This window comes from Henckelia pumila, chromosome 4, assembly GCF_033568475.1.
Source record: "Henckelia pumila isolate YLH828 chromosome 4, ASM3356847v2, whole genome shotgun sequence".
In the NCBI taxonomy this organism is placed as follows: domain Eukaryota; kingdom Viridiplantae; phylum Streptophyta; class Magnoliopsida; order Lamiales; family Gesneriaceae; genus Henckelia; species Henckelia pumila.
Window position 1 is genome coordinate 9,652,206 of NC_133123.1, and position 26,517 is coordinate 9,678,722.

The 26,517-nt window shown below is 31.7% G+C and overlaps 2 protein-coding genes and 1 long non-coding RNA gene across 4 annotated transcripts; all 3 read right to left on the bottom strand.

Moving 5' to 3' along the window:
* Window positions 1-3,694: 3,694 nt before the first annotated feature.
* Window positions 3,695-7,914, bottom strand: LOC140859964 (3-ketoacyl-CoA thiolase 2, peroxisomal). 2 transcript variants are annotated; one of them, XM_073262642.1, is made up of 15 exons: window positions 7,693-7,914; window positions 6,408-6,484; window positions 6,210-6,294; window positions 5,988-6,114; window positions 5,813-5,911; window positions 5,640-5,707; window positions 5,443-5,550; window positions 5,288-5,365; window positions 5,044-5,176; window positions 4,871-4,967; window positions 4,636-4,759; window positions 4,438-4,546; window positions 4,073-4,156; window positions 3,918-3,979; window positions 3,695-3,881 (listed from the first exon to the last, which is right to left on the bottom strand). In XM_073262642.1, the coding sequence occupies exons 1-15, from the start codon at window positions 7,786-7,788 to the stop codon at window positions 3,870-3,872; spliced, it is 1,359 nt and encodes a 452-aa protein (XP_073118743.1). In that variant the 5' UTR covers window positions 7,789-7,914; the 3' UTR covers window positions 3,695-3,869. The 2 variants fall into 2 exon arrangements, with proteins under 2 accessions (XP_073118743.1, XP_073118742.1); XM_073262641.1 differs by having other exon boundaries at window positions 3,695-3,979; window positions 7,693-7,913.
* Window positions 7,915-8,621: 707 nt separating this feature from the next.
* Window positions 8,622-12,207, bottom strand: LOC140864191 (probable voltage-gated potassium channel subunit beta). The gene is made up of 4 exons (XM_073268186.1): window positions 11,441-12,207; window positions 10,206-10,349; window positions 9,160-9,324; window positions 8,622-8,887 (listed from the first exon to the last, which is right to left on the bottom strand). Exons 1-4 carry the CDS (start codon window positions 12,023-12,025, stop codon window positions 8,774-8,776), a joined length of 1,008 nt encoding a protein of 335 aa, XP_073124287.1. The 5' UTR covers window positions 12,026-12,207; the 3' UTR covers window positions 8,622-8,773.
* Window positions 12,208-16,232: 4,025 nt separating this feature from the next.
* Window positions 16,233-17,646, bottom strand: LOC140867029 (uncharacterized). Its single transcript, XR_012145023.1, has 3 exons — window positions 17,511-17,646; window positions 17,328-17,393; window positions 16,233-16,881 (listed from the first exon to the last, which is right to left on the bottom strand). It is a non-coding gene; the product is annotated as an uncharacterized lncRNA (long non-coding RNA).
* Window positions 17,647-26,517: the final 8,871 nt, after the last annotated feature.

Genomic DNA, 26,517 nt, shown 5'->3' on the forward strand with positions numbered 1-26,517 from the left:
TTGGGATGTATCTAAATGGTCTTGGCAAGCCTCTATTTATAGTTGGCAAATATTTGAATTTGAATTTGTGTGCTTGGAGCGTTTATTGGGAAGCCAAGGAGTAGAGACAAAGTGTAGGCGCCGCTGCCTTCTTTTTCCAGCACTGAGCAGATTTTGTGGAAAAATCATATCTCTCAATCTAACCGTTGAATTGAGCTCGAATTTTGAAAGTCGCTTGAAAACATCTCAATCTTCAATCTGAACGGTGGAGATTGAATTTGAAAGAATCAAACACGTCCAGTAAATCTCGGAAGTCGCAAAGTCACGTTCTCGCTTTTGTTCTGAGCATTACTTTTCAAAAATTCGAATCTAACAATCCATCCGTTGGATTGGCCTGAAATTAACACACAATATTTGTAACATCCCGATATTGATAGTGATTGGTGGAGATTGGATTTGGATGCCTCCATCGATTCCAGTAGTCTTCTGAATCCGATACTTCAGCAGTTAGCTCCTTGCAGAAATAGCTACTGTTCAACATATTTGCAAAAATCATAACACCATATCCAGCCGTTGGATTGATTTGAAATTTGGATACAGACTTTAAAACATCATGGAAATCCATGTGATCGGTGGAGATCGGATTTTAATAACCGAAGCATTCCCAGGTATTTTTTGAAGTTGAGTCTTCATAGTTCATTCCTTGCAGAAGTAAGTACTGTGCAGCTTTGTTAAAAAAATCATATCTCCATATCCAGCCGTTGGATTGCTATGAAATTTGGAGAGAAGCTTGAGAACATCCTGATCTTGATTTTCACTGTTGGAGATCTGATTTGGTTGACTGGAAAGTGCCCGGTGAATTTTGCAATTTTCTGCTTTATAATATTGGCTTGTCATTTCTTTTACAACTTCAAAGTAACTTCCAAGAATTTGATTGTTAATATGATCTAATCTGCAAAGTCTCACTTTAAATGGTTAGTAACAATTAACCGAGTTTTGATATCATCAAAACATAATAATATGAGATTTGTTAATGCATTAAAAACATTAATCTCATAACACGAGATTTGTATGCGTTTAAGGCGTAACATAAGGCGATTTGTAACTAAAAATAGTTAATCTGCAAAACCGGACAATTGACGACGCAAAACCTAACATTTGACGACGCAAAAGCACGTCGCAAAAAGATCAAAATTTTTTTTTTTTTTTTTAAGAACCAAGGTGGCTCGCTCGAGCGAGCCTCACCTCTCGCTCGAGCGAGCGCCACTCGGGTTTAGGACCCCTTGGCTCGCTCGAGCGAGCTGCGCTCTGTCCGGCTGCTCAAAATCTGACTTTTTGCTGTCAAATAGAAGTTTGGGATGCCTCAGCTCTTCTAACAACACCATACATGAATAAGAGAAGATGATAACATCAAAACACAACCCAACATGTATATCTAATCTTTGACAAGTTACACAATCAAAGACATGCTCTTTACAAACATAATATGAAGGCTAACAAGTACTTGACAACATCATACAAAATTCTTGTATCATTCTACCATGTTTTCAACAACTCAAAGTACAAGTTGTTCTGCTAAAACCCGAGTCCTCACATGCTAAGACTCTCTCTCGAGCTATCCCTGTCGCTTCTGACCAGCTCCTGTCCCACCTATTGCCATGAACACATACAAAACAAAGCAATAGCCGGATACCTCCGGTGAGAATAAAATCTCAGTATAAACAACATAATGCGCGAGATAATAAACGTGAATGCAATGCATATGACAAAAGAGGCTATCAAGCTGATATCAATAGGATATAAGTTCTTGGGATCCCGAGGAAATAAAATCGTCAACAAACACCAACTCACCCAATCGAGGTGAAGTTAAATACTTTATTTCCTCTGACTTTGGTGCAACTATAGTGAGTCTTCTGGCTCTGGAAGTAAGTCTACATTCCGTGTCACTCAACTACAATCCGCCAAACGTCATATGCACTCTAGGCTTTTCACCCTCTGTGCTTATCAGGCTGGAGTTCAAGATGAATGCAATATGGTCTGTATGCATTAAATGCTATAAAACACCTTGAACATGTACTTAAATACGCAAGCAAAACAATCAAATCATTTAATCACATAAAACACATAATCAACCAAGTATGTGATTAACAAAAGAATAATCGAAACAATAGCTATTTCGAGCGTTCTATCCCATCTGGATTAGCTGTCATTTATACCTTTCAATAGCACGTCTGAAAGTACTTCAAATCTGCAATTACATCAATGATAATTCATATCAAAAGGTTGTTCAACATTCAACTCAAACTTCAATTGCAAAAAACTTCAAACCTTCTCGACTTCTTTGCCAATTCAAAATCTGAATTCTTGAGCTTGATCACATCAATATAATCTGAAAATAACATGTATGTACAACTGAAATTCAGTATTCCAACCACCTCACTCTATGGTTTCATCCATACAACTCAAAACAGCTTGTGATAATAATCCGACGGCGTAACAGCTAAAAACCGACAATCCGAATCAATATCACAATCACTTTTTTAAGCTATACCAACTGAATCTCCAACAAAACATCAATATACATGCACGTTCAGCAACATCTCAGAAATGATATATTTCGAATATAGCTTCAGAAATTCATATAAAATCGGAACAAGAGTCTTTTTCGGAACCGTCTGCGAATACGTAACCGGTACTAGCTCAATCACATATATACTCAAAAAGAATATCAACCCCTCTTTAACCAAAAAATAAAGTATGAGAAAGCTCAATAAAAGTTGTACCAAAACGAAGCGCTCGGAGCGGTGATCGCAGATATATATTTATCTGGAATTTCTGACTACCGGATCGCGAGTTATCGAAGCTTTTAAGAGATAAAAATGGAGTCTTTCTTGCTGCTGTTCGATTCTCCCTTTTTTTTTTCTGCCGAGTACACGTTAAAATGGTAAGGAAAGCAAGTGGTTTGATGATATATATAGCTTATTTGCTCTTTAGTTCCTGAACTTTTGGCTATTTGCAATTCAGTCCCCAAAAAAGCGATTTAATTCAATTTCAATCCTTATTCATTTAAGAATATTAGAATTTAATTCTAAACTCTAAATATTCTTAAATTAAATATTCTCGGATTAAAATTAAATAATCCCGGACCTTACACACTCATTCGCTTGCATTTAGGAACTAACCATATTGTCTCGTTGAATCATAACTGGGCGTGAAGCATTGCTCAATGAAAGAACATATCCAAAAACGAAAAATTTCATGCTAAGTCAAGATATTACTTTAAAAATGCATCTAAAAGAAAGAAGATATGGACTATAAGCATGTTGATAAACGTTCATCTTTAGATATATTTTTAAGTCAATACCTAAGAGTAAGTGTAACATCTCATCTCCTGTCGAAACACACCATTTACAACAGAACTGGTAAATCTGCATCTTTTATCTAGGTTCCACTTGAATAATTTTAGCAAGTATATAAGAAAAGAGAGAGATACTATGTAAATCATACTCAATGGAGTTGCGCAAGGTGGAAAACTTTTCGCAACATTGTAAACAATAATCTATAAATCACATTCAGAAAAATCCGCATCCACAAGTCTCTACCTCGATTTCATTATTATTTTTTCCTTGAAATAGAGTTTTCTTCAAGTGCTAAATCCGAACCACAGTGGGAATTTACGTCGAGGACAATTGACATTCGCTCAAAAGAAACAAAATAAATAAAATAATCCATTTTTCCTTTAAAATAGAGCTATCCTTCATATTAGACAACTGTCCGTTGTGCCAAGAACAAAACTATGAGAATCGGATAAGTTCGAAGTTATTACAGGCCGTTATTCATTTTTGAGTTCGAACACCAATATTATTGGAACTTGTATGGTTAAATGGAATTTAACGAGCATCCTTGGAGAGGAAATTGTGTTTTTCAATTGCCCGTACGTTGGATAGCCCGTCGCATGTGTCGCCTCTTTCAAACACAGCAGCTGCCCCCATACCTGTGCCTGTATACAAATTTAAATACAACCCTAAATTTGGCATTCCCAGAAACTATGTTTTAGGCTTTTACAAACGCGTGAGCGCTCACAGAGACGAACCTATGCACATGGAAATCACACCGAAGCGACAATCTTTGCCTCGACGCTTCATCTCATGCAACAAGGTAGCTACACATCGAGCTCCTGAATCGAGTACATATTTTGATAAATACATTCAAGATTATCAACAGATAATCTTTATATCACTTTCCGAAGAACTTTATTACTATTACTAGTCGGAATTTATAATTAGGCAGCATGGCCTCAAGCCCTCAACCTATATATTTTTTTGGTGCAGCTTAGTATGAAAGAATCCATGTACATGAGTACGATTTAGCATTAATCAGACGAAATTGAAAATTGATACTTCTGGAAGGGAACAAAAATTATTGCTAGATCAACGATTTAGCCAAGAGGAAGAATACCTGTAGCTCCCAAAGGATGTCCAATAGCCATTGCACCTCCATTAACATTAATCTTCTGAGGATCGAGCTCCAGCTTCTTACGGCAGTAAACAAATTGGGAAGCAAATGCCTGCTCAAAGTATCATTCATGTTAGGAATTAAAACATCTGTGCCATTGTGCAGATGAAAAGTACATTGAAGTTTGGAATTAAGTTTTACCTCATTTATCTCAAAAAGATCAATGTCATCAAGCTCAAGACCAGCAGATTTGACTGCTGCAGGAATAGCAACAGCTGGGCCAATGCCCATGATCGCAGGATCCACACCAACGGCAGAAAAGCTCCTGCAACAGCAGCAACGTATAAGACTCGTCACATGGAGTAGCACAATCCAGCTTTTTTATTTGATGCAAAAAGCTTAACAACAAGGTTTAATAACCAAAAAATTTACAAACCTGAATACACCAAGGATGGGAAGACCTTTCTGCACTGCAACACTTCTCTTCATCAGAAGCACAGCTCCAGCACCATCACTCACTTGGCTAGAATTCCCTGAGACACAAACCACAAGGGTAGCATAACACAATCCATGCTAAATGAGAAACAGTTGCACAAGGATCTTATTTACCAGCAGTCGTTGAACCATCTTTCTTGAAAACAGGCCTCAATTTTGCCAGATCTGATGGTGATGCATTAGGTCGTATGCCATCATCAACAGATATTGTGACTGCCTTCTCATCCCCTGATTTTGGGTCCACAAGCTGTTTCAAACAAATAGATGCCATTACCACTGGAAAAAAATGGCCGTAATTGATCTTAACATATGAAACAAGTATCAAAATAAAACGAAAAAGTTTTGACAAAGGTAATACCTTAGTTTTCACAGTTATAATCTCATCTTTGAATTTTCCTGAAGCAGTTGCAGCTGCGGCTTTTCTATGTGATTCAACCTGAAATATAGTTATGATCCATTAAAGACATGGTCAGCTTGGATGTAACCATCAACTGACAGATATATTGAACTTACTGCAGCCTGATCTTGCTCCTGCCTCGTGACACCAAAACGATGGGCAACATTTTCCGAAGTAATACCCATTGGAAGAAGACAATCTTGCGCTTGAGCCATAGTTTTTACCTGGAATTTATACAACATTTCAAGTTCTATGGCTCAATCATGTACCAAAAAACTCAATCTAATACAGGGAATGGCAGAAGAAGGATTACCCTTGGATTGACTGATCCATCCCAGGCCATAGGATTGACAGACATTGATTCTAACCCAGCACCAATCCCTTGTTAAAAGTACGATAAAAAAGAGTTAGCTAACCCATAGAACGACAAAAAAGTTCGCACTAATGTCGGCTTACAAGAAAGTTTTTAAGCAAAAAAAAAGGTACCGATGTCATAGAACCCAGCTTTGATGGCTGCAGCAACATCAGCAACAGCTTGAAGGCCAGATGAACACTGCCTGTTCACGGTCCTGACAGGTACAGTTTCTGCATGAAAACAACCCTGTATAATCAGAGATATCCTGGAAAACAAATGGTTATAGGCAACAGCATGAATAAATACCTGGAAAACCAGCATAAAATGCAGCCATTCTGCATTCACTTGCTCTTTGGGAGCCCGGCGCCAACACAGTGCCAACAACAATATCCCCAACTTCACTGGCTTTGACATTTGTTTTATCTATCAGTGCCTGATTCAGAAAGAAAGAAAGAAAGACATCATAGTCCCCAACTCCAACCTCAAGGAGAAAAACAATAACAAGCATATTGTGACAACCACGCCTACCTTCAGAACCGGAGCAAGTAAATCATCAGGATAGGTATCTTTGAAGCCACCCCTCTTTGACTTGCATAATGCAGTACGATAGGCGCTACACACCAAGTAAGAAAGTGAAATGTCTCAGTATTGGCATCTCAAATAGAACTAGTATGATTATCACAAAAATGTCATGGTAGCACAAATATTCAAAATATGATCTCTTACGCGACAATAACCACATCATCACCAAATACCGAAGACCGTTGGTAGGCAGCGCTATCTCCAGCGGAACATACAGATGCCTGAAAAAAAAAGTGAGTATATGCGAGTTAAAGCAACAACATACACGTTACAGCGCTATCTCCAGCTGAACTCACATACACCTGAACAAAAAAGGTGTGTACATGCGAATTAAAGCACCAACATACATGTAATGCCCGCATTCCAAACATATTATGCCTTTCAGCCAAACTTACGCAACTAATATGGCAATATGCATAGTTTCATCTCAATTCTCAATATATTTCTTCAGCACTATGCTGCAGTTAGACTTCTTTTATAAAAAAATATCCACAAAATAAAACCTTATCTGTAAATTTCACAGGTAGAGGAATGAACACAGTGTACAGATTGATTCTACTGATTTGATTTAATCTCAAACAATAATTAACAACTCTTTACAAGTTTTTTAACACAAAAGAAGAAAAAAATGTATCAAGATTGTCTCAAAGGAAACAACTGGCCCATGTCTGGATTTCGTAGAAGAAAGAGAGATAGCACTAATAAAAACATCAACCTTTATTTGGTTTTGAAGGAAGAACACGAAGGAGGTACTCGTACAAGTACGTACATGATTATATTGCTGATCAGAACTTTGTTAGTTTTCTTATTTCATTGTGTTCAATCGCATCTGAAATTACCAGATTGATATTGCTTTTTACCAGGACAAAATTTTACCGATTAGATTGTCCCTAATGCTTTCTCAATAAAATAAATCCCAGGTCCAAATAATGGTAAGGCCTAATAAAAACTTCTTCATTTTCTTATCTGATGATATCATTATGTTCTTGATGTAATTATATGCACAAAATAGAATCGATTTTCCTCGGAAGAAAAATGATACGATCGCAAATACTGAGACACCACTATTTCCTTTAGACTTTCCTCTCAGAAAATATAACCCAAGCATGGCATAGCTAATTGCTCATGGTACCTCTTCGGCGTTACCTCAATTCACGCATAGACTAAATCTGTAGTTGGACTTAAATCTGCGCAAGTATATAACCTGTGTGCTTATAATAACACGATCGATCAGGGAATGGGAAAATCATTTAATCGTAATCGGATCAAGACGAACAAAAAAACAAAACTTTCTGGATCCCCACGTCAATCATCAAACAGAAAAAGCAACTTAAATCAAAAGTTTCGATTCCCTCAACTCAAAACAGAATTCAATCACAAATCAAATGATCCCGAGAATATATATTAATTAAAAGGAAAAAAATCTGACCGAAATAGAAGATTGAATATCTTCGAGCGAAGAAGAAGTGAATGATGGACGAAGGTGCTGCAGCAAAACTCTCTGCCTCTCAACTGCTTTCTCCATTTCCGCCTCTATCTCTCCGAATTCTGCTTCGTTTCTAAATTTCCAAGAACAGTTCGTGTACGCAATTATGTATATATATATATGTAAACACCGAGTGTGCGTGTGTTGGGAAGCGTGAGAGGATAATGAGATAGCAAAAAATGGATACACTGTCTTTGTAATAATTGTTATTGTTATATATAATTTCTAAAAAATTAAATAATAATATGCTATTTTTCTTTAATCTTTGAATAAAACTCCAAAAATTATTTATTTATTTACTTAATTATATAATATAATAAAATAGACTACGCACGTGATTCAAAGAGGCGGTGCCCCATTCCCATTCGCATCTCATTGTGGATAAATTTTAATCAAACTCCATCTTCCACGTCATCAATATAATTCATTATATCACAACAAAAATAAGGAAAATGTCGTATGCCCTGATATGTTTGTGTTTTTACAATTTTAACTTTTTACGTGATCAGATTTCAAGTTAACATCAATAAAATGTTTTTGTAGTCATGTGGCGTGGACGTGCATAAAGACAATATCAATATGACTAAAATTACCAAAAAAAAATCTATTAGACTAAAACTGAAATGTGTTAACATAAAATCAAATTCATAGAGACAAATTATATTTCACAAGAAATACATTTTCAGAAATTAGGCAATGTTTCTTTTTAAATTATCGTTGTCGTTATTATTTAAAGGAAATGAGGCAAATGATATTTTTGGTTTTTGGGTAAATTGGGTAAATGTTTTGTTTTTAAAATTGAAATAAAAACAATCTTGTAACTGTAATTACAAAATTTACATAAGATTTTGGAATAAAAAATAAATAACGAATTCAAGAATACTCGAACGAATTTATAAAAAATGTGTGCCAGAAATTATAAGTGACCCCCACAAAACCACAAGTAAAAACAATACAAAACATTAAATTCACAAGGGTTCCAGATGAATCACAGTCATACAAGAAGATGAGCTGTGTATGCGGTCTAACGGTATGAATCCGGGCGCTTGGGTTTGCTCTGAACGACTGCTTCGATCTTTTCCATCACTGCAGGTGTAAGCAAAGGAATGACATTTATAGCTTTCATGTTCTCTTCAATCTGTATTACAGAAAATCATGAATCATAGTTGCTGTCAAAGTTCAATAGCACGTACAAAAGAACGATGTAAAGGATTCAATCATAATAATAGTTATAGTTAATTGTAACATTTCAACTCAGATATTTTGAATCGTGTGGTAGCCCAAGTGCTGTATTTGAATTGTTTTGCCAAAACAAGAACAAGAGTTGCCTCACAGATATCATATTTCGAACACTATGGTATAGCAGGGACAAATCATTTCTACATTTGGAACAAAGATCATTCAGCTGACCTGAGCTTCTTTGGTGGCACCAGTGATGACAGATGAGACATTAGGATTGGAAGCACACCAAGCAATAGCAAGTTGAGACAAAGGTACACCCAACTCATCTGCAATTGGCTTCAACCCTTTCACTTTCTTCAGAACATCATCTACCAATGATCTGCTAGCGAGATTCTGCACGAAATAAGCCCTCAAATAAGGTTGACACAAACAACAGGAGTAGGAAATGAAAGATGAAGATAATGCAGCTGAGCATAAGTTCAATTACGTGCATGTTTGGATGTTGAAGCTTCTATTGAAAAACATAACAATAAATGCTTCTCCAAAAAGAGTCGTGCTTGGTTTTTTTCCCCTTGAAAAAAGGCGATTAGAAAAGCCACAAACCTCAAAATTTATTTAGATTTCTGCATCAACTTTCTTTTAAAAAATATTTTTTTTTCACCATTTGATAGTCTATTCAAATGTAGAACTGCCTTTTTTAAGAAAAAGAAAAGAACTTTAAAAAACCCAAGTGGCCAGCTTAATAAAGCATTGTTTTAGCCAAATACTTCTGCATCCAAGCCAGCTTAATAACAACACAACTCAGCATGCATATATGATATAACACATGCACAGTGGCAATGAACTTATAGACCAGACCAGTTCTACCAATAGAGAGAGAATCATGGTGATAATGTTCAACGGTGATATTTAATTTGAGGGACAAACAGAACAATAAACGCCCTAACACTACAAAATTCAGAACTGAACTTAAAGAAAATCAAAATCTTTTTTACTCAAATGAGACATTACTTGGAGCAAACATTTCTGTCAAACTGAATCGATCTATATTCTAGATGCTAAGTTTTCACAATATAGCTGAGCTTGGTCAATTCAAACTCATCGTTTCTATACATCAATCACTAATAACTCGAACTTGAATTTTTTACAGGACCAAAACAGCTTGATCAAGGTACATTATTACGGAAGATTCAAGACAGAATTTTGCAGACCACGCGCAATAGTCTAGTAGGTAATAAATTAATCAGAACTTGAACTAATGTTCTTATCACTACCTTGTAATTATCCAAGGCAAACCTACTATCAGGTGGAATATTTCCAGAAGTATACTTTCCAGTCAGAACTCCAGATGCAAGTGGGCTCCACGTGGCAAGACCGAGACCGTAGTTGGTGTACAGAGGTAAATACTCAGATTCAACCTGCAGCAATCCAACGCAATCGGAAACCACAGATTATAGGATGCAATGAGGGAATGTACAGGCAACTGGAATATAAAACTTTAGCAGTAACACCTTCCATAAATCTTTTACTCTCATGACTAGGACCCCGTTGGCAGGAGGTGATCCATCTCACAAGATATTTTTTTGAAGATTCGTCTAATTTTTGGTTCATTTTTCTGAATTCCAAATTTTCCGACCCTTCAATTTTAGGGGTCCATCCTTCTAGCAGCTTGGAAAAGAAGCCCATTTAATTAATATTTAAAGTCTCAACAAGATATCCTATTTATGAAAAATGTGAGGTCTTGTTAATCGTACTAAACCAATAGCAGAAACTACCATCAATATAGATTTGGTGCTAGCACGAGATGTTAATTATGTTACCAAGGACAGAGCTGTCATTTGATAATCAACATGCCAATACTGGTATACAATCAACAACTGTCATGTCTAACTATATTGTAATGCAATGTTTTTTAGCTATTTGTTTCATGAGGCAGCGGACAATGGAACAGCAAATAACCCAATCCCATATAAAATATAAATTGCAGTCTCTAAAATACAGCCAGTTGTGATCACCAATAGAAATGGAGCATCGATCGCCTCTGATTCATGATATATTTACTCAAAAGTTCCGAGCTTTTTTTGATATATCAAGTTTTGAGCTTTTAGGTGCCAGCATTGTATTACTAAGCGGTATTTATAAACTTATTGGTGAAAGAATATAGAAAAAGTGACATTGCCAGAAGATGAAGATGTTGAGTTGCTTATAGTTTAAGAGGAAATAACTACCACACTACTCTTATGACTCCATATCTTAACCAACAGGACAAGCAGAGAAAATTTTGCTTTCAGACCTCCCAATTGTACGTACAAAAACTTCTCGACAGGCAAACATAACATGGTCCACACCAAAATGTTCAGAACAATTTTTTGAAAGAAAAAGATGACTTTAATACATGATTAAGAACTCAGAGTGCATAAATTCACCCAATCCAACAAACAAAAGCAAGCAAACAACAACAAAGATTACACAAACACCAGCCCAGATCCATTACTTTCTCTAGTGTTACCTTATGTCTGGAAAAAAGATTATATTCAGGCTGTTCGACAACGGGCCCCACAAGATCCAGCCTCTCAGCCACGCTCCAAGCCTCAGTGATCTGCTGAGCAGACCACTCGCTAGTTCCCCAATAAAAAGCCCATCCCTTGTCAATCACAAAGTTCATAGCCCTCACAGTCTCTTCAATAGGCGTGAAGCTATCAGGCCGATGGCAATAAAGCACATCAACGTATTCCATATCCAGCCTCTTCAGACAGTTCTTCGTTCCCTCTACTATATGCTTTCTTGACAAGCCCTTGTCATTAGGCCCCGGCCCACCCCAGAAGATCTTGGTTGATATAACGAGATCAGATCGCTTCCATCCAAGCTCCTTTACAGCCTGGCCCATGATCTCCTCCGCCCGTCCATTGGCGTATACCTCTGCATTGTCGAAGAAGTTCACCCCATGATCTCGGCAGCATTGGAGGATTGATTTGGCTTCCTTCACGTCAAGCTGATTCCCGAATGTGACCCAAGCCCCATAGGAGAGCTGGGACACCTTTAGGCCCGATCGGCCGAGATTCTTGTACTGCATAGTCTGGTCCGGGAATTTCATCGAACAGTTTGTGGGTTCCCCGCCGTTTCTCTCTTGTTTGTCGAAACTTTTTACGGGGTTCGAGAGGAAGAGACTGTAAACGTGACGGCGAAGAAACTTGGGTGGAAATCAATGATGAGCTAGTGATGCTGATGCGATGACGAGGAAACAACTTTTTTAAGGTTTCCTTGGCTAATGTTGGCCCAAAGATTGATCTAATGCATACAAGAAAATATCAAATTGTGCCTCTTAGGTATCTAATTCCCATTGCCAACATATTTTTGGATTAGGTTGTCGCACACGCTTACTTAGTATGGTTTACTTTTTTGGACTAACTTGTCAAAAAGGGTTTGCCTAGTATGGTTTACCTGACTAGCGTAGTTTGCAGACTATTGCGTTAGTTATCTAATTCCCATTGCCAACATATTTTTGGATTAGGTTGTCGCACACGCTTACTTAGTATGGTTTACCTTTTTGGACTAACTTGTCACACAGGGTTTGCCTAGTATGGTTTACCTGACTAGCGTAGTTTACAGACTATTGCGTTAGTCCAGGGTTTACCCAGAGCGCACCGAAAGTTAATGGCGACGGGTTCCTACGTCACCAAAAAAAAGAAAATATCAAATTGTGCAATAATGTAAAAGTCAAATAAATCACAAGTAAATATGTCAACTAAGTGGGTGTTTGGCTAACTTATTAAAAATAACTTTTAAGCTCTTAGAACTTATAAATTATTTTAATAGCTTATAAGTTGATAAGAAATAAGCTGTTAAAGTATTTGGATAAACTTATTTTAAACAACTTGACAAACACTTGTATGAGACTGTTGTATGGGTCATGTTCGTGCGACGGATCGGGTAAGATTAACCCATTTTTTTAACCCGTGAGATTCAATGGATCTTCGCGTCCTCAACCGCTTGTTCCCAGCTTCTCGATCGCTTTCGATCGCTTCCAACCATCTCGAAAAACAAGCTCGAGAAATCTCTGGCTACATTGAAGAATGAAGATCGTTGTCATCCACTGAGAAGATCTCTGCTACATTGAAGAAGGAAGAGTAAATATCTAGGTTCCTTTTTTTGAAAATCTGAAATCGAAAAATCGTAAATCAATTTGTCAATGCCACAATCAATTGTGTCTCGGTTTAGCAACAGGTAATATTTCACAAATTCTGGCGCTAAAGTTTACTTGGTTGGATATGAATTTTGAACTAGTGTGTGTTCTTGTTCGTTGGTGTTTTCTTTCAGTTAATTTTTTGTCTTGTGGTCATACTCTAGCTATTGTCTTGAATTTCGGAAGATCAAGATATCGTCAAATATATTTTCTTTGTACTTTATCATGTCTAAAGGATTAATATTTAAACACTTGGAGAAAAATGTGTGTTTTCTTCTTGGTTTATTCTTCAGCACTTGTTTTTCTAGTGTTTGAATGTTTAATATCTCTTAATATAGTAGTTATGGAATTTAGTTCCTGTACATTGATGAGATTGAGTTTTGATGATTTGCATCAATCATAAAGGAGTTTCATATTTCTATTTACTTTTGGTCCTGTAGATTGACGTCATTGAGTTCTGAACGTTTAATTTCGGACATGAATATGGGGGAAAGGATGACCAGAATATTGATTTCGTTTGAAATTTGCTGCCATATATCTTGACATATGTTGCACCAGCAAAAGCGCATGATTGTTTTGGTTAATGTTTATATCACCTTGTTTCATCCCGACTGAGAAACAATGTGTTTCTCGAGAAGATCTGGAGCTGATTAAAAGGATAGGCTTAGCTGTTGTAGATTGCTCATGGGCATGTTTAGAGGATGTAACTTTTGCCTAGCTTCGGTGTTCTGCTCCTCGGTTCTGTAAGAATTCAAAACACTGTGATTTACTAATAGCTTGCATTGTCCAGAAATAAGTTGTGTTCCTTGCATTTGCTTTTTCATGTCAATTTAATTTAGATAAGATTTTCATGGATTTGACTTGACCTCTTTCGAAGTATGTAACTAGAAAAAGTTGTGTTCCGGGCAGTGCTACCTTCTTCTTGATTTTTGTGGCCTTGAAGTAAGATTTGATCCCTTGTTCTTCCTTTTTATTCTCAGAGTTCCATATTAATTGTGTGTGCCTTTTCGTCCAGGGTTTTTGTTGTATATGGGCTCGAGTTATCATGAATTCTTACCTTGATAATCTTCCACCTAAAGCGAAAGTATCTCTGTAAAACCGAGGCAGAGTGAGAGAAGCTTGGGTTCCCGAAGATCTTGGATATGCCACTAGAATTCCCAGGAATCTATTGATTGACTTCTGTACAGCCCCCAGAAAAGATGAACAAGGACTTGGTTATCTTGAAGCAGCTGCAGTAGGTTTACTCCCAGCAGAAACCGCACAAGGTGGCATACGTGGTGCCCAACAGAGGTGGCAGGCTAGAGAATTTCCAGGGATTGGGTGCGGAGGAGGATGAAGCGGCGGCCAGATACATTTCTAATGTGCAAGAAAGGTTTCGACTGGAAGAGAGACATTTTTTTTCTTTCATGCCACATTCTAACTCTCTCTCAAAGAACCAGGCTGCTGAAAGGAGACAATACTTGCTCCATGATACACTGATGTGAAGTCTACCGATTTGGACTGGTATGCTTCTACCGATTAGAATGGGATCCAGAAATTTGATGTGTCACAAGTCACCATAGTGTTTTTGCTAGCCTTTGTTATTAATGTTACTTCTACTTGAGGAAAAATTCATTGTTTTGGTTTTATATCATCATTTTACAGTCGTACAATTTAGTTCTCAAATTCAGTTTCTTTACATGTTTTGTCTATGCCGTTGAATTGATGGAAGTTTATCATACAGAGGAAATGAGAAACAATGTCCTCATTTTCAGTAAAATGAATGTATCAAAACATGATGAAAATTGATTTAAATTGCGGCTTTCTTGTGGCTTGACTCTTAAAGTTGTTTTAGAAAGAATTCATTTGCATATCGTAAATTAATATTTTTATCATAAACATTGATATTTTTAACATAAAAAGTAATACTTTTTATAAAAAAATAATATTTTATATGTCATTATCATATGTTACTATATTAGAAGTTTGTATTTTTTTTAAATAATAATAATATTTTAACCAAAAAAATAATATTTTTCCATAAAAAGTAATATTTTTATATCAAATTAATATATATTAGAAGTAATACTTTTATAAAAAAAAGTATTAGTTTTCATAAAAAAAGTAATATTTTTTAATAAAAATAATAACTTTTATGAAAAATTTAACATATGTTAAAAGTAATGTTTTTAACTGAATAACTAATACATTTGATTAAAAAAGTAATATGTTTCACAGAAATATAATATATAATACTTACACTTGATTAAAAAAATAATACGTTTCACATAAATATAATATATAATACTTAGCATACTGTGAAGTATTAATTTTCTATTTTAAAAAAAATATTAATTTTCTATCAAAAATATTTTTTCTAACGTTTTATGATAAATGATATTGAATATTACTTTTTAAAGTTAAATGTATTAGTTTTTAAGTAAAAAATGTTAGTATTTTTGTTAGAAAAAAAAATAATTTTATCATAAAAATTAATACTTTTATTATAAAAATTAATACTTTTCACAGCAAAACCAATACTTCTAAAAAAAAAATATTTTTTATGTACATTAGAGGTTATACCTTTAATAGTACTTTTTACAAAAAAAATATATAATACTTTTTATATCAAATTAACATACTATAGAAATAAAAATTTTATTATAAAAAATAATACTTTTTATTAAAAAAATAATATTTTTTACAAAAAAATTAATACATTTTATTTCAAATTAACATATTTTAGAAGTAATACTTTTAACAGAAAAACTAATATTTTAAATCGAAAAAGTAATACTTTCAACAGAAAAAATAATACTTTATTTTAAATGCAATCATTCTGATTATAAATATTAATAGAACGTAACGGAGTTAGTATTTCCATAGTAAGTCACAAATTAAGAATTAATTCAATTTTTAACTTTGCAAACCCCCAGAATCAACTTCCAAGTTCTCTTGCTAGTGATCCAAACCAAATGTTACCGCAGTTGCTTCCAAGTTCTCTTGCTTCTAATGCACGAGTTGCTGCCAGTTTCAATGGCAAAAAAAACAAACCATTTGGTCAAACCAATGTTGAGTTATTACAACACATATCCAGCCCTCCATCAATGTTGAATGGGAATATACGGCCAAGAAACCATGAACTACTAATTTATTTACTTTATACGATCGATCATATAATATTCATCAAGAAACTGATACAGAGGGTATATTAATCTTCTAAAGAGTTTAACAGGACCTGCTTAGCACAAAAAAGAAAAGGAAAAATCAAACAACAATACATAAGAAAGATATGATCCAATAAGCTAACAGGTATAGAGGTGAACTAAGGAAAGTAGACAAAGGAAAAAAACAACATAATGTTAAAGAGAGGAAAAAGAAAATTAGTCCACTCCCTTATCTATTCTGTATCTGAGGGCAAGTAAGAAGAATCAGATACATTTCCAAGCATAAGGCTTTGTAATCCCGGCTTCAATTCACGCATACAGAAATCTTCATGATATTCCGTGCCATCCCCTCCTTTTCTCCTTACCTCTACCAATCTCAACATTGAATGGTATGAGATGGTCGACTTTGAGTGGTCGCCGAAAATACTTTTTTTATGTCTTGAATTACGTCTATGTCTTCTTCAATCTGTAATAACTAGAACTCTTGAAATTTCTTTCCTTCACAAATTCTCTTTCAAAGCGAAGACAAATGAAAATGATTGTTGCGAGTCTTGCGACGATTACCGATTTGATGGATCTGAGTTCCACAACCCTTTCTAGAATAGGAATTCACACACAAGTCTGAACAACACATGATTAATTTAGCCATCAATATCATGTATACACATCAAACAAAAATCATGTGTATGGACAATGGGAAACAAACAGACTACAAATCCTTGAATCATTGAGAAACTATTTTCTAATTAAAATTCCTACCTGATATTTTCACTTATCATTCGAAGAACAATTACATTAAAGTAGAAATGCCACAGCTCAAACATATTTACGGATTGACACACAAGAAACTTTGCTACTTCTGAATCCACTTGCAACTAGCTGGCTTCAACCTTTAACAAGTTTTCTAGTACCAAACTCAAAAGATTCTTATGCATAACAACAACATTAAGAATATCCCGGCATTGGAAACTAAAACTTTGATCATCAACGCAACATAGCATAACCACGAGAATTAAAATCCCACCATCCAAAGTACACAAAATACTGAGAAAGAAGAAGAAAAGAACCTGTAACAATGGCTGTGAGACCCGACCCATCGAGCACTTCAGTGAATTACACGGCTGTGGAGGTAGCTGAGAATCAAAAGTAGGCGATGGATTTAAGACATGAGTTAGACGCAAAAATAATCAATTTTTCATTAAACCCATCGATTTCAGATTTTAAAAAGAGTAAGAAATTGTGACTTTCACCTTATTAATCTTCGTTCCTTGCCGTCAAGCTTCTCAGTTCGAACCATCGATTCGAGATGGAACAAGAATCTGCCATGGTTTCTGTCGATCTTCATATGCGAGGGATTAGGGCAATTTAGGCGACAAATGGGATAAGAAAAGCCGATTAGATATGGATCCAATCTACCGGGGAATTACCCGTTTTGTTTTGGGTTAACCCGTCACACGTGAGACAGTCTCACAGGAGAGTTGCTCAAACAACTTAAAGATTTTGATTTGTTTGGTATTATAATATCTTTTTATTAGCAAAATTACCATAAAGATATAATACTAATGTAATGTGAATAGTTATATATATAAACAAACGAAGTAGTTTTGCACTTTTATAAATACTAGTAATAGTGACCTAGTGACGTGCGTTGCACGTAGGGATGTAAATGAGACGAACTGTTCGCGAACTGTTCGGGTCTCGGCTCGTTAAAAGCTCGTTCGGGCTCGTTTAATGAGGCTCGTTAAAGCAAACGAACCAAGCTCGAGCTTTACAATATTCGGCTCGTTAGCTCGTGAACATGCTCGTTAACAGGCTCGTTGCAAGCTCGTAAGTAATTTCTTAGACGAAAAAATAATAGTATTGATTTTTAATTTATAAATTTACACTTTACTTATGAAAAATATTGAAAAATCTATAAAAATTAATTTATTAGAATAAATTTACAAATTTTAATAATAATATTATATTTTTCAAATATATAATTTAGTTTTTAATTAATTTAATGAATATTTAAATTTATAGTTTAAATATATTAAGCTCGTTTAGGCTCGATAAAAACTCGAATAAGCTCGTGAACCATGAATATATTCGTTAAATAAGCTCGGGCTCGGCTCGTTTATAAATGAATCGAGCTTGAACATTCAAAAGCTCGGCTCGGCTCGTCTCGTTTACATCCCTAGTTGCACGTGAGAATACTTTCTATTATCGATAAACGTTGTTAAATAAATGAGTTGAGATTAGAAGAGATAAATATGCAGTTAGTTAATAATTTCATGATATTTAGTAAATATTAAATTCAATGTAATATGATATTTACAACATGTATTATAAAATGAGTGCAAAGAATCTTTGTTGAAAAATTTTATATGTTACAAGTCTAATTGAATTTACAAACGTTGTTGCAAATAATAGCTGTAACAAATACTATAATTTTGTATAAATTAGACATTAAGAAAAATATATAATTTTTTTTTTAAAAAAATATATATAATTTGATGTCGTGACATATTTAATAAATAAAATTTAAGAAAAAATATATCAAATAATATATAGTTTTGAAAAATTATTTTATAACTACTGGTTTTGAGAAAATAATAATAATACAAATAATGTCTTCTAAATTTTAAATTAAATTACAACGTCTTTTCTTGTTTACATAACAATTTTTTTACATTCACGATGTTTCGTTTGCAGTCCATTTATAAAAAAAATTAATTTTCTCATCATCTTCGATAATAACTTTTGTGATATTTTCTCTATCAATTATTTTTATTTTTATATCTCTATTCTTTGATTCTTTTGTTGGATTATGATGAAAAAATTCTTTGCAAAGTATAAATAATTTCATTGTTTCCAACCTCCATTCTTGTGTTATTATCTTCTATTATTTATAAGTCAATATCGTTAATAATCAATGTGTTATTGGACGTTTTTTCTATTTTAAATTTAATGCTAAATTGTTCGAAATCTACTATTGCAATAAATTTTTTTGCTAAATTTTTACTCGAATTTTGAATGTTTTTGATTAAAAATGTTAACATTTCATCTTGTATTTCAACCGTCTTATCCATTTCGAGAATAAATGTATATTTTTTTTAATTTAGTGCCTTTAAAATTTTGTATTATTTTGAAGTGATGTTGTTATAAATAAAGAATATTTTATTAATAATTTGTAATAATATAGAGGACCGAGAGTTTGCTGCTTTACCAAAAGTTATAACTGGCGATAATAATGCAACTCAAATCTTTTAAACCGCACAGCAATCAAGCGTCATTGTTTGATTGTTTTACAGAGTAAGAACAATTATTGCACTCAACAATCTTCATTGCACTTCTTGTAATTAATAAGAATCGAACACATGACCTTAGCTTTGATATAATTGTATGACCGATCACTTGTCACTTTACCAAAAGTTTACAGTTTCAATTTACAGTCATCATTATAACATTTTAAAATAATACATTAATAACTCATGTTAGCATATAGATATAATTTTTAAATTTTAATATAGTTTATTTTGACACAATATTGATATTGATTCTTATGCAATTATTAACTCAAATTTTAATTATTTGGTTGATTAATATTGAGCAAGTATGACATTTTTTGTACCATGCATTTGTTTTATTTTCTTTCTTATGTATGTTGCTCTGAATCGATATGATTTATTATGTATTTACTAATAAGTGAGATATGTTAATCAAATTAAATAAAATATTCATTTTATAATGTTCTAATTTATGTGTTAATTATTTGTTTTACAAATATTAATTTATGTAATAAAAATAATAACATATATAATGCATTCTAAACTTTAATTTAAATTATTAATAAATATTTTCCTCTATATAATGAATTTTTATCTATTTCACGATTTTTTTTCATTTATCATGCATTATTTTTTCTCTATGAAAAAATCAATATTCTTATCATTTTATTAACAATAATTTATATGGTGGTTCTGGCCAAACGCGAAGACCCACTTGGACTTGTTTGTGAACACGTTTGAGCGAGTCTAAAATCGTTTCTCCGGGACGATTTTAATACATGACTAAGTTTAGATCTGGTCCATTATCATCACTTTATTGAAGTGTTGTCGTTATTTAAATAAATTATATTTTATAGTAATTGGTAATATATATACTATTTGAAAGAAAAATATTACATGTTTAGTTATGGAATTAATATAATCCTTAACATTGCAACTAATATGTATTTCAAATACATAAAAAAATATTTTGATATTTCACGGGACTTTCTAAATAATACTTTATAAAATATTAGAAATCTGATATTTTTAATTGCAAGACCATCTCATAATTTTTTTTAAATGGTTTTAGCTTTTATGTGAAGGAAAATTAGTTAAAATTTTAATTTCAACTTTTATATATGTGATATGTGTTTGTTGATGTATTTTATTATTTATTATTTTATATTAAAACATGACTATATTTGAATTGATTTATTTCAACATCTGTATATTATTATTAACATATATATATATTAATAACTTTTTCAAATCTAATATTTGTATTTATTTAAATATGAACTCATGATATAATTCTTTATCAAGAAAATAAGTTTTTTAGTTTAGTAACTTTACCTCCTTTTGATTTTGGTCCATTAACTCTTTCGATGTGGGTTTTGGTACACTAACTTTGTATTTTCAATGTTTTTTGGTCCAACTACATATGTGTCAGCTTCTGATTGGTCCACGTCATTATTTTGGACCAATCAGAAGTTGACACGCATGCAGTCGGACCAAAAAACACTGAAAATGCAAAGTTAGTGTACCAAAACTCGCATCGAAAAAGTTAATAGACAAAAACCAAAACATGGACAAGTTAATGGACCAAAAAACTTATTTTTCCTTCTTTATCTCAATAGGTCCTTACACGAATTAAAATATATAAGAATTTTTTTTAAAAAAAAATATGTTTATTCAGCATACAAACAAATACAAATAAAAAATTGTCGTTTCAATATTTTAATAAACTGAATAGTATTTAATTAATATTTTGTGAATTTTTTTAAAAATATTTATGGAAAAAATATATTCGCTTTATCTACAAGAAAATAAAAAATAAAATATTTTGATATTTCAATTTTTTTGAAAACTGAATTTTATATAATATGCACATATTTTTTTAAATTTTGAACTTATCATAATAATCGATTTTACATATAATATAAATATTGATCACTTTATCTACAAGAAAATAAAAAAACAAAGTATTTAAGTATTTTAATCTTTTTGAAAACTGAATCATTATCTAATTTGCACACACTTTGTCAATTTTGACTTTATTATAATAATAATAAGTATAATATTTAACATTGCAACTAATAAGTATTTCAAACTTGGTATTTCACGTGACTTTATAAATAATACTTTATAAAAGATTAGAAATATGATATTTTTAATTGCAAGACCATCTCATAATTTTTTTAAATGGTTTTAGCTTTTCTGTAAAGGAAAATTAATTAAATTTTTAATTTCAACTTTTATATATATGATATGTGTGTGTTTATGTATTTTTTATTTATTATTTTATATTTAAACTTGACTATATTTGAATTGATTTATTTCAATATCTGTATATTATTTAATTAACATATATATATATATATATATATATTAATAACTTTTTCAAATCTAATATTTGTATATATTTAAATATGAACTCATGATATAATTCTTTACTTCAATAGGTTCTTACACGAATTAAAATATATAAGATTTTTTTAAAAAATATGTTTATTCAGTATACAAACAAATAAAAATCAAGAATTTGGTATTTCAATATTTTAAGAAACTGAATAGTAATTACTTAAGATTTTTGTGAATTATTTTTAAAAATATTTGTGGAAAAAATATATTCACTTTATCTACAAAAAAATAAAAAATAAAGTATTTTGATATTTCAATTGTTTTGAAAACTGAATTTTTATATAATATGCACATATTTTTTCAATTTTGATCTTATCATGATAATCGATTATACATATAAATATTGATCATTTTATCTACAAGAAAATAAATAAACAAAGTATTTAAGTATTTCAATCTTTTTGAAAACTGAATCCTTATCTAATTTGCAGATATTTTATCAATTTTGACCTTATCATAATAATCTATTTTACATATAATATAATATTGATTTACGTTTATGTCCTATAACTAAAGTGTTGTTTTTACTTTTATAACCCTATATATTTTTATATGATTTCACTTATAGTGTAAATAAATGACAACACTATTTTACATATAATATAATATTGATTTACGCTTATGTCCTATAACTAAAGTGTTGTTTTTACTTTTATAACCCTATACATTTTTATATGATTTTACTTATAGTGTAAATTAAAGACAAAGTTGTTATTTCACAATCGTAAAACTTTGACCTTTTATTCACTCTTTTATAATATTTTTATTTTTATTTTTATTTTTATATGATTTTACTTATAGTGTAAATAAAGAAAAAAATTGTTATTTCACAATGGTAAAACTTTGACCTTTTATTCACTCTTATATATATATATAAATGTTATATATATATATATATATATATATATATTTATTTATTTATTTAAATCTATTTTATATTATAAATTTAGAAAAACTGGAAAAATAAATTAAATGCCAAGATATGAATCAGTCAATATCAAATAAATTATATTATCGCTACCCTTTATAGTTTATTGTGTATATATTTGTTGTTACGGGGAAAAACAATAAAATTTTTTGATAAATATTTTGAATAAGAATAATATGATAGGGAAAAGTGACAACCATCGTTTTTTTAAAAAAATTTTATTATGCTTTGAGACTATTGATGTGGGGAAGAGATGATGGAAGCCGGAATGGGATGGATAAGCGACGTAGAGAGATTAGGGTGTAAAAATATGTGGAGCGTAAGATGGGAATTAATAAAAATAAAGATGAATATTTTGGAAAAGATAATTATTAAAATAAATCTTTTGGAAAAAAATTACTCTTCCCCATAATTTTTAAAAAATAGCTTCTAAGCTGTCAAACAGCTTATTTTGACAGTTTATAAGTTGTTTTTAAAATTTTTGACCAAACATATTTTTGGAGCTTATAAGCTCCAAAAAATCTTATAAGTTGTTTTGAAAAGTTTATAAGCTCAGCCAAACACCAACTAAGAGTCCGTTTGGTATTGGTAGTGATTTTTTTATTAAAAAAATGTTTTTTTAAGTTTTAATTTTGGGTTTTTGAAAAAGATCTAAATTTGATTTTAAAAAGTGTTTTTTAAGCACTTAAATGACCATCCAAGCACTTTATAAACTAAAAAATATTTTTTTAAAAAAAAATATTTTTCTGGTTTGGCTTTTGATATCAAACGGGGCCTAACTGTCATCTCACATTATTTTCAAAAAAAAAAAAAGAATAAATCACTAGTAAATATGTCAACTAACATTATTTTCAGAAAAAAAAAAAGCATCTCATCCCACATGGTTGCTTCCAAAAAAACAAAAAAAACTCTCACATGGTTACAATTATCATTATCATTAATTTTATTTTTATTTGACAAAAAAACAGTTACGATCCAATTTAATTGTAAGAAACATTTATTACAAGTCGTTTATAGTTTATAACAGTATTTTTTTAAAAAAATTAATGCTTTAAAAAAAACTTATTTGTGTTTTGATAAGATTGTTGTAAAATATTTTGAAAGATACTTTTTAAAAAATGCTTTTTAAGTATAGTTTTTAAAAATAAATGAGATGTTTTTTTAATGTATTTTTTATAATTGAAAGCAATGATGAAAAACAAAACATAATATTTTTCAATTGTAAAATCGTTTTCATGGAATAGTTGTCCCAATATATATGTATTCATAAAACAACATTTAAATATTTTATAAAAAAATTAAATAAAAATTATATTTTTTTAAAAAATAAATACTTGTTCAAAAGAAGCGTATTACTACAGCTTAATTGAAACTAATATAACATGAATAAAAATAATTAAAAGTGTAATATCTCATTACTATTTGTGGAAACTAGAATTCCTATTTAATATAAAAATGATGAAAATTTCTCAAGAAAATAATATAATAATTAAAACACGAAAAAAAATTGAAAACAAAACACTAATTTTTTTATTAGTATATTAGAAAAAAGATCAATTTGAAATATTGTAGAGATTTTTGAATTATAAATCTTTTATTAATTTTTTTAATGGAGGGAGTAATATGCATGTCATTTAATTAAACATGTTAAGGGAGTAGTAGTTATTCTTACATTGATTTGGGGATATTTGTAGTTGTCATAAACTTCATAATAGGACAATGTAATTAATCCTAGAATTTTTTAATGTAAATAATTAATAATTAATATACTTCATATGTAATATTTAAAATAAATATATATATGTCTGCGTGTAAGCTGTTTTATAGAGTTTATAATATAATTTATGTGCTCAAACAAATGCTCTATAATAAAACTTGCAAAAAAAAAAAAAAAAAAACTCTATAATAAAATGTAGCTCATCTCTTGATTAGCCTTTTCTCGATCTAGTTTAATTGCATATTTATTACTACCTTGAATATCCTTTTTATTTTTGATTGTTTTTTTAATTTTATTTGTAAGTGAATCTTCTGATCTCATCAACAAATCTTGTCATTGTTCAATAAGAATTTCGAAAATGAATATTAACCGTTGTATTAAAAGGCCGGCCCTAGACGTTAGACGGTTGTTCACCACCTCGATTTTTAAACAGTTTAAGTTTGGGTGTTATTATATTAATTGGTCGTCGTCTACGTCGCCTAATCGTCGCCTAGGTTGCTCGAAATCCACCCAGCGACGCCTAGATTAATATAAAACATTTTTTTATTTTTTTTTTAAAAAAAAACATTATTTGACAGATTTGTCCATCAATTTATATCGGATGAAGACGAGAACACTGATATTAACTTGTCTCCCACTAAGTTTCAATTGTAACTTTTTTTTTAATAACGTGAGAACTCGCAGCCGCTACCTTACAGTGTGCACCGGATAAATGCCCAAGTTGACACAATAGTCTGCAAACCACGCTAGTCAGGTAAACCTTACTAGACAAGCCCTATGCGACAAGCTAGCTAGTCCAAGATAATGTTGATATGAGAATCAAACTCCTGACCTCTGACCAAACATTCATCTACTCCACCAACTCGAACATTCTATTTAGGCGTGCTTGGAACTATTTTACATATACAAAAGAATATTTTTTAAAATATATATGTTTTGGTTTGAAAAGGCGTTTCAAAAATATTTTTCAACACTTGCAACTACCAAAATTGCTTCTGTTTGTTTTTTTTTTTTTTTTTTTTTTTTTTTTTTTTTACCAAAAGCACTTTTAAAAAACTTGACTTATTTAAAGTGTATTTTTTGAACCTACATTTTTGTATCCAAACAAGTCCTTAAAAAAAATTAAACTTATCTAAATACCATTTTTAAAGTACTTCTTCTTCTGTATTTAAATTTTCCGTTGTTAACATAATCAAATCATCAAGTATATAATATGTATCTATCATTATCATATCGAAAATATGAGATAAAATTATTTATAAGTATAATTATTATGAAAATATATTTTGATTTGCGTTTATATTGTCGTTGTTAAATTCATTACTTAATAAGTAATCGAATAATAATAATAGTGTATGATTCTATGAATCCATACACACACATATATATAATATACACATACACATAGACACACTCACACACACACACACACACACACTTTGACGTGATGAAGATTCTCATAGTGAAATCTACCAAATAATATTCTTTTGACCATCTAGTATTAATTATAATAGATTTCAAATACACTAAATTCCATATATGTTTCAAATCAGCACCGAGTCAAATTCTTCTTATCCAAACTCAATATCCCACTTCTAAAAATTTTCCCATTATAAAAAGGCAAAACACAAACCTAAAAATATCGTGTAAATAAAAAATGGTTCGTTTGGGAACCAAGTATGATCTCCTACCTCTAGTGCTCCTCATTCTAATTTCTTTGACCCCTTCAAGTTTCTCTCTTAGCTTGATCGATTGGACGGTCATGATAGACAACAGATCGTCGAATGTTACTTTAAACAGCCATTGCTACACAAATGGTGATGATATTGGTTTATATGCAATTGCCCCAACTCAAGTACGCATATTCAAATGCCCCGTAATCGTCAGGCATCGGAGCTTCGCGACGTGCCATTTGACGTTGGGGAATCTGCAAGGGACCT